Raw genomic sequence first — 15,106 nt, forward strand, 5'->3', positions numbered from 1 at the left:
CTAGTAGATTGAACATTGCGCGCTTTATCGCTTAGACTATGTTGCCTGTATTATGAAAAGACATGTTCTAGGAACTTATCTAGTTGATTTATTTGGCGGTGAATATCAGTTTGTAGGGGATACATAGGCTGAAGTGGAACATATACTTGACCATACGTAATTTGGAAAGAGTGTTGTGATCAGGGTAATCTGAAATGTAAGAAATTTATTTTGATCCCGATTATAACCGTTCCGACAAACGTTCACTACAATGTCACCGTGTTTGCAACTAGTGAGAAATATTTGGAACCACTGTAGTGCGATGAAATTCGGTACGTTCGATAAATTTGTCAACGATACTCTAAGGAGAACTAGCAACCGCACATAATTGTTAGTCGCTGTTTTGAATATGTTTAATACCTATTCCAGGAGCCTATTAACCTATTAATTAGTCATTTTAATTTGAATGATTGACTGTACCAGTATGTTCATAATGATAATTTTGGTAGTATACCATACATTCACTTTTGTATGTCCACATCAGCATTTGACTCGTTATGAATTACCAGTGGAAATCGAATGAATGCCCATAGGGTGCGCTTTCAATATTTTCTCGTGCCCTTATATTTTTCATCACCATATGCCCTGAATTTGGGAAATGACATGCATGATGGAAGCAGTTTTTGTTCCATTTTAGTCCATCTGCAGTCTTGTTCTGCAGCCCACCTGAGGTATTTCAGCCAAGCTAATCAGTTATCTGCTGAATCTCTGAAGAGCTTTGCAAATCAGCTGAAGGAGAAATGTAACAATGTGCTAGTTATGGCAGGTGCTGGCCTGAGTACACCAAGTGGAATACCAGACTTCAGGTGAGTGCACAACCAACCATTCTTCCATGATGGGAAGTTCATTCTTGGCTTTCCTACTCTCTCTCTTGCAGGTTAAATTAGACAGTTGTAATAGAAATTACAAATAATTGAATTGAATTACTTAATATTTTGTTCTGTGCCCCTAGGCTTGAATCTTTCTTGTGAGAATACAGCAGTGTCATGTGTTGCTTGGCAGTTAAAGGTTTTCAGTATTCTTAAAAAAAAAAGGGCCTTTTTGAAGCCTGAACCCTGCTTAGTTTCCTGTCTGTCAGAACTCAGCTTTCAGAATGTTGGAATAAATATTATGCTTTATACCTTTGACTCAGTTTTTAAGTGTCATAATACCGTATGAATGTACGTATTAGAATATGACAGAATAGGCACTTCCTTTTATATAGTATCTGCAGAATACAATACCATATTTTTCTGATAATTGATACTTGACATTTGGACTATACTGTTAACCATTTTCATGGGCATAAAGTATATTTTATTCTATTAAATTCATTTATGGCTAATAAATATTTAACAATACATCACATTTATAATTAAAGATTGTCATGAACATACAATAAATATACAACATTTTGTTGCTTTTATTATTGTAGATTTTACTAACTCCATGGAACAGAATTTTTCTTGTGAACCATTAGTCACTCAACTAGTCAATCGAAGACACAAGCCCACCACCTGCCCATTGTTTTCATATGACGCATTTTAGTATGCTCCCATACATACCTTGGTCTTCCAAATGATCTCTTTCCTTCAGGTTTTTCTGACCAAACTTGTATGGATTTCTCATCAGTCCCATGCATGTTGTATGTATGGGGGAGGAAATTTAAAAATGAGATGTGTTTCTGATGCATAGTCATTCATTGTATGCAGCTTGTTAATGGTCAAAATGTTGTCTGAGAAGATAATAAGTGTTGAAGAAAGCAGTCTTCTGGGATTTGGCAATGGGTATATGTGGTGTTAACCGACGTTTCGGAGGAACGTATCGCCTTCATCTTCAGGGTAGAAGGAAAACTGTAAGAAATTCACAAGTGAAGAGACCGTGAGAACCGGTAAAAGCAGACGTCGGTTAACACCACATATACACGGTGCCAAATCCCAGAAGACTGCTTTCTTCATAGTCACCGCCATGAAAACCTCAAATCTTACATAATAAGTGTTGTTCTAAATTTATATCTTTGTTGGGAAACAATGACTTAGCACATTCAAAGAATATAGACAATGACCATATGGAGTTATGACATTCAGGACAGTTTACCTTCAGGTCTCCGGACACTGGACTTTATTACAACTTAAAGCAGTACAACTTACCATACCCTGAAGCAATCTTTGATCTTGTATACTTTGAACAAGATCCACGTCCATTCCTCACATTAGCTAAGGAGTTATATCCTGGAGGAAAATATCACCCAAATTTGGGGCATCATTTTATTCACCTCCTGCACAAAAAGGGAAAGTTGCTCCGCATGTACACGCAGAACATCGATGGCCTTGAAAGATGTAAGTTGTCTCTTAGTTCATCACTGTCCATTGTTTAAGTTAACTCATAGTGTAACCAAATCATTGTTATCGAATCTTCGCAAAGTACACCTGCTTTGTGAAAAAGGGTACTTCATATCTTATATGGGAAACCTGACACAGAAAGAGTCCTATGCATGTTTGAATTTCCCACCAGAGTCTGATTACTAGGAGTATGTTAAAAACAGAATCTAGTAAACTATAATGACAACGTAATGGTGTATATCACTAATTGATGCCGACACACCTTGATTCCCATAAAATATGGAGTATGCATAGAATACTTTGTTCTGTAATATATAAATGGGCTGGATCTTGGTCACATTGCATGAAACATCATAAAATGCATAAAATATGAAATAACATTTTGTTCATATCACTGATTAAAACTAACAAAATCCCGATTGAATAGAGAAAATTTATAGTGTTGCATGTTTGAAAATGAGCCTTTGTTTACAGTAAATCCTCAGATATTGTTGAGTCCTTCATTCATTAATGGACCAAGCTGAACTAAAACTACAGTCTCATTTATGAAAACATTTGCACACAGAATGGTGTAAATAACTACAGGTACTGCTGCAAATGATGGTTCAAAACACGTCACTTATATTTGTCATACCTTGTCTTTTTGCATCTATACATTGCAAAATAGCAAATTTAAAGATTTATATCAGCAATCAAAAGGAAATTAAATTACAAAAATAACTGTGAAAAATGTTATATTGAAGTAATACAGAATTAAGAGAAATAGTTCCAAACATAATTCAGTATTATGTGAATGGTGCATTAAGTAGCATAAGAAGTTATAACTTTGATATTGTTTGTATGTTTGGAAGTAAGTGGCATACCAGAAGAGAAACTGGTAGAAGCTCATGGGGGCTTTAGCACTGCCTCATGCATCAGGTGTTCCAAGAAACATGATCCACACAAGACTCGAGAAGACATCTTACAAGGCAAAACCGTTTACTGTGATAGATCATTCTGCAAAGTAAGAATTTATATGCACTTCAAATATGTTTTGATAGTTCAGAGCAGTAGTGGAAAGAAAATCTTATTGGCTGTTTCTCAGTACTTAAAGAGGAACAATTTGTGCATACATCAACATAAATATTATTATTACAGCCTTCTGGTGTATGACGCCTTGTAATTTGGTTGACAGGTACCAATGTTTCAGTGGAACCTCCTGACTCCATATACCATGGTGTCACATCCTAAGACCATAACCTTGATACCAACACAAGAACTTCAAATATCTCACAGATATCATTCTCACCTACACACTCACATTTAAATTAAAATTTTGTTATTGAGTTAGGTATTATTATTTTATCAAAATTTTGCATGCCCAGCAGTTCTTTCCATGTGCCACTTGAGCTGTTTATAATTGCTGGTGAAATTCAAGGTCCTCAAGACCTTGTTTTAAAACACTGTCAGAATCTTCTCACATAGTAGACTTAATTAATATGAGATACAAAAGAGAATGTATCAGTATTTGGAAATTATAGTAACATGACTAAGCGGCCTCCGTAGTCTAGAGGTAACGTTCCCACCTCATGACTCGTAGTGTGTGGGTTCAAATACCCGGCGGAGGTCGTCGAATTTTTAAGGGCGGAAAAATTCAGGGAACAAGTCCTCCGGGAGGGACTTTAAGCCGTGGGTCCCGTGTCGTAGCTTTACAGAAGGTAAAAGAACCTCATATCTCAAAAGGAGGTCACTGAGCCAAATTAACGGATGTTTCCCGCCTAACAGCAGTCTCTAATACCTCTGGTAGATGGGGGAAGCATTATAGATACCTCTCAGCTAGTAGAGCCGGTCTCGCTGACTGGGCGGGACTGATAGTAAGCACCAGTACCGGTACGATATAGAGACTGGTAGAAATCATAGAGGGAAGCACAATGGACCAATACAGGTCTCAGTGCATGGGGAAACCCACCCTCTCTAATAACTAACTAGTAACATGACTAGCAGTAAAAATAAAAAGTTAAGTAGAAAATGGTTTTGTAAATACTGAATCAGGATTTGAGTATTTGGCCACTTATTCCAAGTTTTATTGTGTACCATATTCTGATACACAGAACTTAAAGAAAGGCAATATCCAGTGTAACTCTTGCAGATTTCATGATATTGTTTTTTCTTTACTGTTTCCTTTCAGAAATACTGAAAACTAAGAGAAAGGCAATATCGAATATGACTCATTTGACACTGTGGAACTATCCAGTTGAGAGCCTACAATTAAAACATACTTCTGGGTATTCAGTTAAAACCCTGATTTAGTGGAACTAGCAGTTCACAGTTTCTCTCAGACAAGGACGAAACTAACACATTCCGTTTGCAGTCATACTTACTCAGCACCAAGAAGTTCACATTATGATCTACAATTTTCAACTGGTGGTTCATGTCTAAATTTGTGCTGTCCACAAACCCTCCCTATTTATTTGACTTATTTAACAAAGCTGTCAGTAGCTCAGATTATACTGCAGCAAATGAATTTGAATGGATGTGGTTGCAGCCAGTAACTTGAGGTACTATCCCAGCATTTGCCTGGGGGAAGTGAGGAAAACCACAAAGAACTTATCAGAATAGCTGTCTCTGGGCCGAGATTTTAAGCAGAAACATCTCAAATATGCAGCAGGAATGCTACCCACTTCATTGTGACATTTGGTTCATCAGATTCTAGTTAGCATCATATCACAATGTAACACAAGCAGTGAAAAGAGGCACACTGTGGTTTAGTCTGGTACTTCAACCATCAGAAATGGGTAGGCAGCCATATTACAAATCCCAGATCCTTTGAAGATGATTTCAAGAATGTAAATTATTTCCTATACCCTCATACATACATTTTCATTACACGTGCTCAGTCTGATTATAACATCTCTCTATGATACAACTGTATCATAAATAAACATGTTTAAAGGTGCTAGTAACAGTTTGTAGATTGTTAACAAGTAGTAGACACTGTGAGACAGTGGTGGAACACTTGAAAAACTCACTACTGTTTTACTAGTCATGAATCAGAAAAGACAGAACCTCCGATTGGAAGTTCCGTATGTATGGCAAAGTTTGTGAGCTGTGTCTAAGTAGAATGTAATCTATAAAGAAATGCACCTAATTAGTGTCTGATAATTTTTATCCTTTTGTTCCTTATGTTCAGGGTTTGGTGAAACCAGACATTGTATTTTTTGGTGAAGCTCTTCCTGAACGTTTCTGGTTACACGAGATAGATGCTTCACTTGCAGACTTCCTCATAGTCATTGGAACATCACTTGAGGTACTGATGTGTTAACCTGAGAGCATATGCAATATATTTTTCATCTGTCAGCAATAAGATCAATCTTTCTCTCACACTGACTGTGTATTCCTTTACAATAAAATCTATTACTGAATAAACTTGATATTTGCTCCAGCTAAGTGACAGAAAATTCCAAAGCTGTTTATGCAACAACACGTGTCACTTGTTTTTCTGCCTGCAGGTATATCCATTTGCTGGTGTAGCTGATGCTGTGCAGTTCAATATCCCAAGGCTGCTTCTCAATAGAACAGTGGTAGGAAGTTTTGGCTATCGGGACCATGATGCCATCTTATCTGGAGATATTACTGAAGGCATCAAAAGTCTGGCCTCAGCTCTTGACTGGACAACTGAACTTGACGAACTCGTCAGGCAGTATGAACAACTTAATTGACACTGTTTTTAGGAGATTAACATATTTGACTTCTTGAAGATATTAGAATGAATGCTTGTAAATTGTTCAGTACAGACTACCTGTATAAACACTGAACCAGTTTTATCATTTGTACAAATAATACATATATATATATATAACAGTGAATTAACTGTAAAATTAATCTTAATAATAAAATTATCTAGAAAATAATTCAGGTGCTGCGTTTGTTTTATATTTACTATTTTTGACCCAAGTTTGTCATTTTACCCAGGATAAAAATATTTAACATGAAGTTAGGGGATGGTGCTACGTAATTGCTGCCTTTTATGAAAGTCCATTTGTGCAAGTTAGTTTTCCTGATAGATGACAGCTGTCATGTCATATTTATACCTTTAACCTTTTACCATCAAGGAATAAAAACAAACTCTGTGGCTTTAATCTGCAAACAAACTAGACCGAGTGACTGCCGCTTGTCAGTGAAGTTAGTGCTAACTTTAACGGATAGAAGGTGTTGCGTGGTCAGCACAACAGATGCCCACGGCTGTTAATTTCGGTTTTCTAGACTGGAGCTGCCACTTTTCCATTAAAGTAGCTCCTCGATTATCCTCATGAGGCTGAGAGGACCCTGTTTCAAGGCCCACTACTTCTCAGAAAATCTGGTAGCATCAAGAATCGAACCTGGAACCTCTGGATCTGTAGCCAGGAACTCTGGCCCCTAGACTACAGAGGCGGTCTATCATCCAGGAATAAGGGGTTTTAAATCTCCCTGCATGATGGATAAAGGCCATGTTGTAATTAAGGGGTGACTGTTTATCAGGGAATATGAATCTCCTGCTGCCATATTTTACAAGTATCAGTACTGAAAAAAACAATGCTTCCCCGCCAGACTGCACAGTGAGCAGACCAAATTATGTGATGCCAGGCCAGTAAGAATTAAAACCTTTTAAGACGAGTTGTGACTTTTACAAGGACACTCCAAATTAAACTTATACCTGAAATGACTTACATAAACAATATTACACTGGGCTTCCAATTACCAGCACGTGTATTAACCACTGGATCTTTAGAACCCACTTACGAACTGATTATAGCTGCTCCTAATGATTTAAATGTTGTCCATTACATTTCCTTCAGTCATATATATCACTGATGCATTATAATGATATGGTGTAGAATATACAGTCACCCCCGATGAAACTTTCTGCCTTACTGTTACTGCTTTATGCATCTGCCTGCTACTGAACAAAGGCTGCTTCTTGTGGAAAAACAATTTTCTCATTATTTTTGACCAGTAACACAACCAGTAAGCTTAATAAGTGTTGTCAGGGCTAAATGCAGTATGGATATTTCTCCAGATTTGTGGATTATCCACTGTTTTTAATTATCTGTGCTACTTCTCCCCTCCATTACCATTGATAATCAAAGTTCATGTACTTGCCTATTCAGACATATGAGCAGAAACATGGACACAGAGTGAGGGAGTTGTAAGCAGAGTAAAGCAGTAAACATGTGAAGCTTCTATGGTGTATTAAAAACAAACAAGACTGGATAAAATCTAAAACCAGTACAATAAGTAATGTCTGAAGGTAGAAACACAAGAATAAAAACTGATGAAATTAGGATATTGTGATGTGGAATCATGGGTGCCATTGAAGGAATAAAAAATGAAGTGGCAAATAACTACTGGGGAGGAGGGTAAGTGCCGAGATATCAAGTGGGAAAATGAATGGGAGGACTACATGAAGAGATGATATGTGAGTATATACAATGTAGCAGAGAATACTGTACACAGATTAATATGAATTGCTCATGGAAGGACAGAGAAGAATGGAGGAAGTTTTGTCTCAGAAGGACCTACCCTGGTGAAAACATCAATGGACAGCAATGCAGACCTTCCTGCTAAGAGTAAAGTACATTTCAATACAATTCACATCATCAGTAAAGTCTGTTTCATAATCATGATACTTATGCAAACATTTTAGATTTTTCCAAATTTAACAAATATGAAATTCAGTCCATAACACAGTATCTAATTCATCATAATCACTATTTTGATCATACAGCTTCAAATTTGTAAGAATTTAAAAAAAATTTTCAGTGATAAAATTTCCAAATTTCCTTCCCATCAACATGGCTTAAGCAGGTACCAGTGGTTGACTTGGTTTTACTGTAGCTGGAAAATACCAAGAGTGCACAGTATACCTGTCACCACATAACCAAAGATGAGCACATGATAGATGTTCTACAACCATGTATGCATGCAATTTAACTATACCTACATATGTGCATATATACACATTAAAAGAGCAATCACTTTCATTTATTTTTCTTTTGTGCCCATTTATATAAGCATATTAATGTATATAGTAATGGAATAAAAATATATAACTTAAATATCATGTATGTCTCAAATTTCCAAATATAACCACGAATACTCATAGTTACATATCATGATAATTTCTGTAACTGAGTCTTTAGTCAGTAGTGGACCAATAATAATGAATGATACATATTATTATGCTGCTGTAAATATTTTATACCACAGTGATAACGAGTCTTATTCATAGTACTAAACATGAAATGAAATAGGGTAGAACCTCAATTCAATTTGCTACTATATTAAAATATTTGTCATACTTTATTGTCACTCAATTCCATCCTGCAGCAGCAGTTCTACCATATTTGCTTTCATAACTTCCACCATCGCATGGTTTCTACCCCTCTAAATATTAGAAAAGCGAAATCTAGAAGCTTTCTATTTTAGAGGACTTCTGTCTTCCTCTGGGTTAGTGTGTTCAACATATTCTTTCAGATTTATTTTACTATTGTATACAATTTATTATGGTATTTTGTTCAGTAGGTGGCATTAAGTGCGGTATGTCACATTCAGAGTAAAGAACTGGCTTTATCATCATCTGTATCTGTGATTTTATAGTGTAATCTGAGGAAAAACTGTGGGTTTGTCAGAGCAGCTGCATGTATCCCCAAGTAGCTTTGGCATTTCTAGCACATCCCACTTGACCAGACCCTGGGACTGAACCCCAGCCGCCGCGGTGGGAAGCCAGTGACTAACCGCCTGATGTGAGTGGTTAGTTTCACATATCAGCCACATTACACCTCAAGTGAAGAAAGTACAAAAGTGACTCTAATATGCAGAGGTACTAAAACTGGAATGCAAATTATATCTTGCAATCATGTCTTCAATATGACTAAGTATGTTACCAGGAAAATAAGTTGTGCCCTAATTTATCACATGTAGTTGAAGCTCAGTGCAAATATTTCAACACAATTATAAACAGAATTTGACCTACACAAAATAAAAACATCATCAACTACCAATAATTAAATTGCATGGGCTGTGGATATCATTTTGGAAATAATTTTACTGCTGTAACAAATGTAAATAATGTTGAACACAATTCCTTTCTCTTGGAGAGGAGGCAGCAGAAGAAAATAAAAGAAATTCAAGTGTCTATTATTACAGTGCTCTATTGACATACTCTTTCTTATACCAGTATAATTGAAAAAAAATTATTCTTTCTTCATGCCTACTGCATATGGGATATTGTACAGGCAATCTTGTTCAGTCCAGCCCAGGATTTTGGGGCTGGGGGTACCACTCCACACAACATACCAAGTATTCATATATACTACTTCAGTTGGGCCGCGCCACAGCTCAAGCGGTTAGTCCCTGGCTTCCCACAGTGGCGGCCCGGGTTTGATCCCGGGTCTGATCAAGTGGGATTTGTGGTGGACAAAGTGGCGCTGGGGCAGGTTTTCTTAGAGTACTTCGGTTTCCCCTGCCAATCTTTATTCCACTAATTGCTCCACAAACACCCTCACTTATCATCTGGGGCTGGTACAATAGGCCAGAAGTGGCTGCAGTACAAGGAACTTAGTCCCACCCCACTAGCAATAAAAAAATAATACTACTTCAATTTCATAATCATCACAAAATTCATTAATATGAATCTCCACTGTAGGCAGTATACACTCAATGTATACTGAAGGAACCATATCATTTCTGACATGTGGAACATCTCTCCTAAAGGAAACAGAAGGTGCCTGTGAAATACCGCTTACTCAAGCTTGCTGGCATTATTTGTCATCAGTTTGCAGCATGTCAGTTATTAAATGCATTACTTATGACATTTCAACATTCAGTGTAATTTCATACACATTTATTAACTGTGATAATTTGTCTCACATTACAGGGTCTGACTTGAGGAAATATACAGTTCTCTGTACGTTACATCAGTGCTCCATGCAATGATGAATGTTCCAAAGTACTTGATGGCTATTATTAAACAAGAAAATGGTTAGAAGTAAATTACTATCCCAAACCTGCATATGTATATGTCACTGAACTGCCACTATTAGTCCAGAAATTTAAAAGGCAGTTAGGTGGCCTTGTTAAAAATGTACTACAGAATTTGTAAGATGCAATAATTGTATGACCTATTCAGTTAGTTGGTATACAATTCTACCAGCTCTCTCATGGATTACTGAAATTAAAGGATAGGACAGCAGGTTTTATAGCTCCATGAATTCATTATCACATTGACACTGCTGCAACATTTGATCAAAGCTGTCAGGTCTATTTAAAAACGGCAATTTGAAATGCTTTTAAAAGTTAAAATAATTAACCAAGTACAATTACTTCTGTTTCAACAAAATTAATAAAGGTACAGCTGTCCTGGAACAAGCCATGAAGGCCCATAGGGGTGTGAGAGGTTGAGGTTCTGACATCTAGAAAACTGGTTCACAGATGGCAGCAAGGTTGTCAGTTTTACGCACCCACTGTCCTTTACCCCCTCATTTCTGTTAGAGGCTGAGTTCACCCTAGGGCGACATTGTTGCTGGAAGGATTAGGTAAATTGAAAAAAATTGAATGACCTCATCGGGAATCGAACCCGCAACCTTCCGACTTGTAGCACAGTGCCTCAACCAACTATGCTACCACGATAAATAAATAATGGTCAGGTAAAATCTGGCCTTATACTTGGAAGTGCCTGGTATTGCAAGCACTGCACGTGAAACAATATCTTCTCATATTATACAGATGTGCAATTTTCTTTCATATCAACTAACAAAATATCAGAGCAACTGAAGCTCCCTCAATCAGCAGTGCAACTATATTTCTGCCAAATGTAGATACATATATATAACTTACATTTATCTCTCAGTCATGATGATAAGAAGAACTACGCCACATCTTCAATTAAAAAAAGAAACTTGAGAACACATGAACATAAACTTTGCTGTAAATCAGAACATGGCAATGTCACATCCTATTTCTAGGCATGTACAGGAATGATATTTTTCAACTGAAGACATGAATATGGAAAATTTTTGATATTCAAGACAAGCATGACAATTTTCGCTACTAAACCACATTTATCACTCCAATCACAATTTATAAGACTGACCACTCTCTCACAATATACTAAAGTGTATTACTTGATTTTTGTGATATCAGACATCAGTGCCATGCACAGAAACGGGAATATGCAATGTGGGTGGAAAGAGGGAACACATTCATGCTAGCACTGCCAACCATGAAAATTCTCACTGGATGGTTTGTGTGCTACTGCCCAGAGTACAAGCACCAACCCAAAAATTCTCAAACTCTTAAGCTGAAAAATTAATATTCAAAATGAGTTCAGGGCTTTCCTTTGTCAATTTGATCTTGAAAATTGAAGACTACTACCCACCTACCTATTTCAGTACATAAGTTAGTGTTCTAAGTAAGATAACATTTAAGACGATTTATTTGGGCTTCCACTACCTTAGTTTGTAATAAAAAAACTTTAGTATTTCAGATATTGGCTTTATTTCCGTCTTCAGATGGAGAAGACATGAAGATACTGCTATCCTACCGGGTCCCTTTGTAGTGCTGCTCTAGTACCCTGAATGTAAGAGTGACACAAAAAATTAGGAATCCATATTCTCCCCATTATAAGATGTAAATACAACGCATTTCTAAAATACTGTGGACTTTATATTAAATACTAAGATGATGGATAAAGTCTAAACAAATAGCCTCAAACAATGTATCACAAATAACTTCAAAACTTACCTTAAGTAAGAGTTGTAAAAGATCAGACAACATCAAAACTTACAACATATACACAAACACCTTGATGAGTTATATATGTAAGACTGATTCACATGCATGAGTAATCAAAATGATTCTCTGGTTTCAAAATTAATTTGCTCACACATTATGATTCTCTGGTTTCAAAATTAATTTGCTCACACATTATGTCAGGCCTTGCAGACGGAATTTGCATATGCAAAACAAAAAACAAAAAAATACCACAGAGATGATATATACTTTCTCTATGTAATTGACCTTCACTACATTACTTTGGAGATGAAACTGATTGTTACACAGTAAGCCATCACCAACTGCTGAATACCAAACATCAATTTAACCTGTCTGACTGGTAAACGCATTGCTGGGAAAACTGACATTTTGTGTTTGGGCTCCTAACACAAGTATCATTACTTTCCTGAAGATACTACCTATGCATTTTTATTTAGGGATATAATCTCCATAAATTATCAAAATTTAATCAAAACAGTTAGCGCCATTTCACAGAAAATCGCCATTTTGTGTTTTCTTGCCAATCTGAAGGTGTGTGAATATTCAGATTCATGAGGCAACAATCTAGGATGGATAAACTCTTTACTACCGAACAAAATCTGCCCAACCACTTGGGCATTAGCAGAGGTGCATATCCATCCACACAGACCAAAAACCACTCTCTCATAATCACCGGGGAGGGGGGCTGAAAATGTAAAGCCGTCAAAATCTTGAGACTGATTTCATCAAAAATAAGGAAACAGAAAACAATATAAAATGTTGTGTAATCAAAATAAATCATTCTCTTTTCAAAAGAATCTCTCTCAATTGTGTGCTAATTCTCCAAAAGGTGATCCTTAAATATCCACAAGCCCTCACAAAAAAGTGTGTTCACAAAACTCTCCAAATTTGAAGTCAAAAGATTATCTACTACTTTCCCAAAAGCTTCCAATCCATAATCCTTCGTTAAATTGTGTTGGTTTTATAATAATCTGACTGCTTATTGATGTGTTGATGAGTATAAAATATGAATACAAAGTTCAATCTTATTAATGACTTTGCATAAAGAAAAAGAGACAAAATCAATAAACTGAGCTATATTATACACTTTCACCATTTTTGAAAAGTTTGCATATACCCAATTCACTTTCTGTTTCATCCACTCTTGGAGTTTTATATCGCCGTGGAGGCTCCAATCTTGGTAATTCAGCAATACAAACTTCTTTGCGAAACAGCTGACTTACACTCTGACCAATTAACTGTAAAAATCATGTAAACATAAAATTCTTAATTATGAAACAGTATGACCAAATTCTGGATAACAATCTGATTTTTGAAAAGTAATATTACTCTACACATATACATATCAGACTTGTCCTATTTTATACATTAATGTGGCCAGCTACAATGTAATGGAAGTGCACTTAATTTCTCTGACTGAAAACTGAAATGAAACTTACTGTGATATATATATACAGGGTGTCCCAGGAGGAATGTGCCAGACTTTGGGAGGGTGTTCCTTATGTTAAAGTATGCCGATATAACCCAAAACACCTATGTCCAAAGTTGAATGGTTACAGAGATAATGGCCCGAGAAAAGTGTGGTCTTCTGGCGGGTCCATTCACTGTACCTGTCAGCTGACAAGTCTTATGGATATTTGTCCTTGAGTGTGGTGATGACGGCTCACACTAGCCGCATACACTCACATACCAGAATGCGCAGTCAGCCATGTTACGTCAGTACTTGCCATTCATGTGTCATGTATAGTGCTTGGAACCCTAACAACAACTATGACATGGCATGCGATTTTTTTTGTAGTTCAATTTAATGGCTTCATGCCACTCACATGTTAGTTTGATGTTATGTACATTATTAACATTACAGAAACCACATATTCCTGCCAGTTTTAATATGGTTTTGGTAATCAACAAGTGTGTAACACCTGTCAAAGTTTCACACTTCTCTGGCCATTATCTCTGTAACCGTTCAACTTTGGACATAGGTGTTTTGGGTTATATCGGCATACTTTAACATAGGGAACACCCTCCCAAAGTCTGGCACAATCCTCCTGGGACATCCTGTAGAGAGAGAGAGAGCACTTTTGCACATGCACACAACAGAACACTATATCTGACTGATTAGTATGGAATCTAAAATATTTCTTGCTTGGGGTGCCATAGGGTCTAGGACCAGCCTTTGTTATAATGTTTCAAAGTTAGGTAAGTTGTCCCTGTGCTTAATTAATTAAGCATTATGCCATCAAGGCATATGGGGGAACAGATGTATATATCCATGCTTTCTTGGCCTCTGTGCTAGTTGGAGGTGATTGGTCAGCTTCACACACTGGCTGGTTTACCCCCAGGGAAAGAGCCCCCAGTACCCACTGGATAGGAGGTTTGGTGGGCCCCAGAATCAGTCTGGATGACATGAAAAACTCTGACCCCTTGGTTGTCCAGCCTGTAGCCAGTCACTATACTGACTGTCCTATCCCAGCTCCCCTATAATGTTTCAAAAACTAACCATAAAATGAGGAAAATCATCAGCAGGGATTTTCTGTTGGTATTTTACTGTGTAGAATCTGGCCAACTCTTAAGACCCCACTTAACCTTTATCCTACGGCCCTTTAAACTTAGGTTGTGGCAACGGTACGGAGTTCTTTAAATGGCCGCTATTTGAGATTCGTGAAAATTGTAGTCACTTACTAATTTTGCTCCTATTTCTGCTATTTCTGTGATAATCGAACGAAATAAACGCTGTTTTTTTCTCGAAAGAATATAGAATCAGATATTGTAATTTACAGATTGTATAAAACATGTTAAAATTTTTGCACTGACACCAAAGGAGAATTTTCGCAATTTCTTGTTTCTGAGCAAGAATTCATACGTTCTGGACACCCCTGAATGGAAGTTGCTGATGACGACACTTGTGCATGTCACGGTAACACCGGATGTTGAGTCTAGAGACGTTATCGCAGTCT

General features: G+C 36.9%; 2 protein-coding genes across 3 annotated transcripts in view; one reads left to right on the forward strand and one right to left on the reverse strand.

Annotated features, from left to right (window-relative positions):
* Position 1: 1 nt before the first annotated feature.
* LOC111869753 (NAD-dependent protein deacetylase sirtuin-3, mitochondrial) lies at positions 2–6,199 on the forward strand. Of its 2 annotated transcripts, XM_023861495.2 has the most exons (6): positions 2–311; positions 677–845; positions 2,122–2,357; positions 3,212–3,363; positions 5,530–5,646; positions 5,849–6,199. In XM_023861495.2, the coding sequence occupies exons 1-6, from the start codon at positions 251–253 to the stop codon at positions 6,056–6,058; spliced, it is 945 nt and encodes a 314-aa protein (XP_023717263.1). In that variant the 5' UTR covers positions 2–250; the 3' UTR covers positions 6,059–6,199. The 2 variants fall into 2 exon arrangements, with proteins under 2 accessions (XP_023717263.1, XP_023717262.1); XM_023861494.2 differs by lacking the exon at positions 2–311 and having other exon boundaries at positions 514–845.
* Positions 6,200–11,147: 4,948 nt separating this feature from the next.
* Positions 11,148–15,106, reverse strand: part of LOC111869755 (exportin-5) — a 30,333-nt gene continuing 26,374 nt past the window's right edge. Inside the window, exon 16 of the mRNA XM_023861497.2 lies at positions 11,148–13,387. Coding sequence (XP_023717265.1) covers positions 13,229–13,387 — 159 coding nt within the window. The 3' untranslated portion in view covers positions 11,148–13,228. The remainder of the gene's footprint in view (positions 13,388–15,106) is intronic.

Source organism: Cryptotermes secundus, unplaced genomic scaffold, assembly GCF_002891405.2.
Source record: "Cryptotermes secundus unplaced genomic scaffold, Csec_1.0 scaffold93, whole genome shotgun sequence".
Taxonomy (NCBI): Eukaryota; Metazoa; Arthropoda; class Insecta; order Blattodea; family Kalotermitidae; genus Cryptotermes; species Cryptotermes secundus.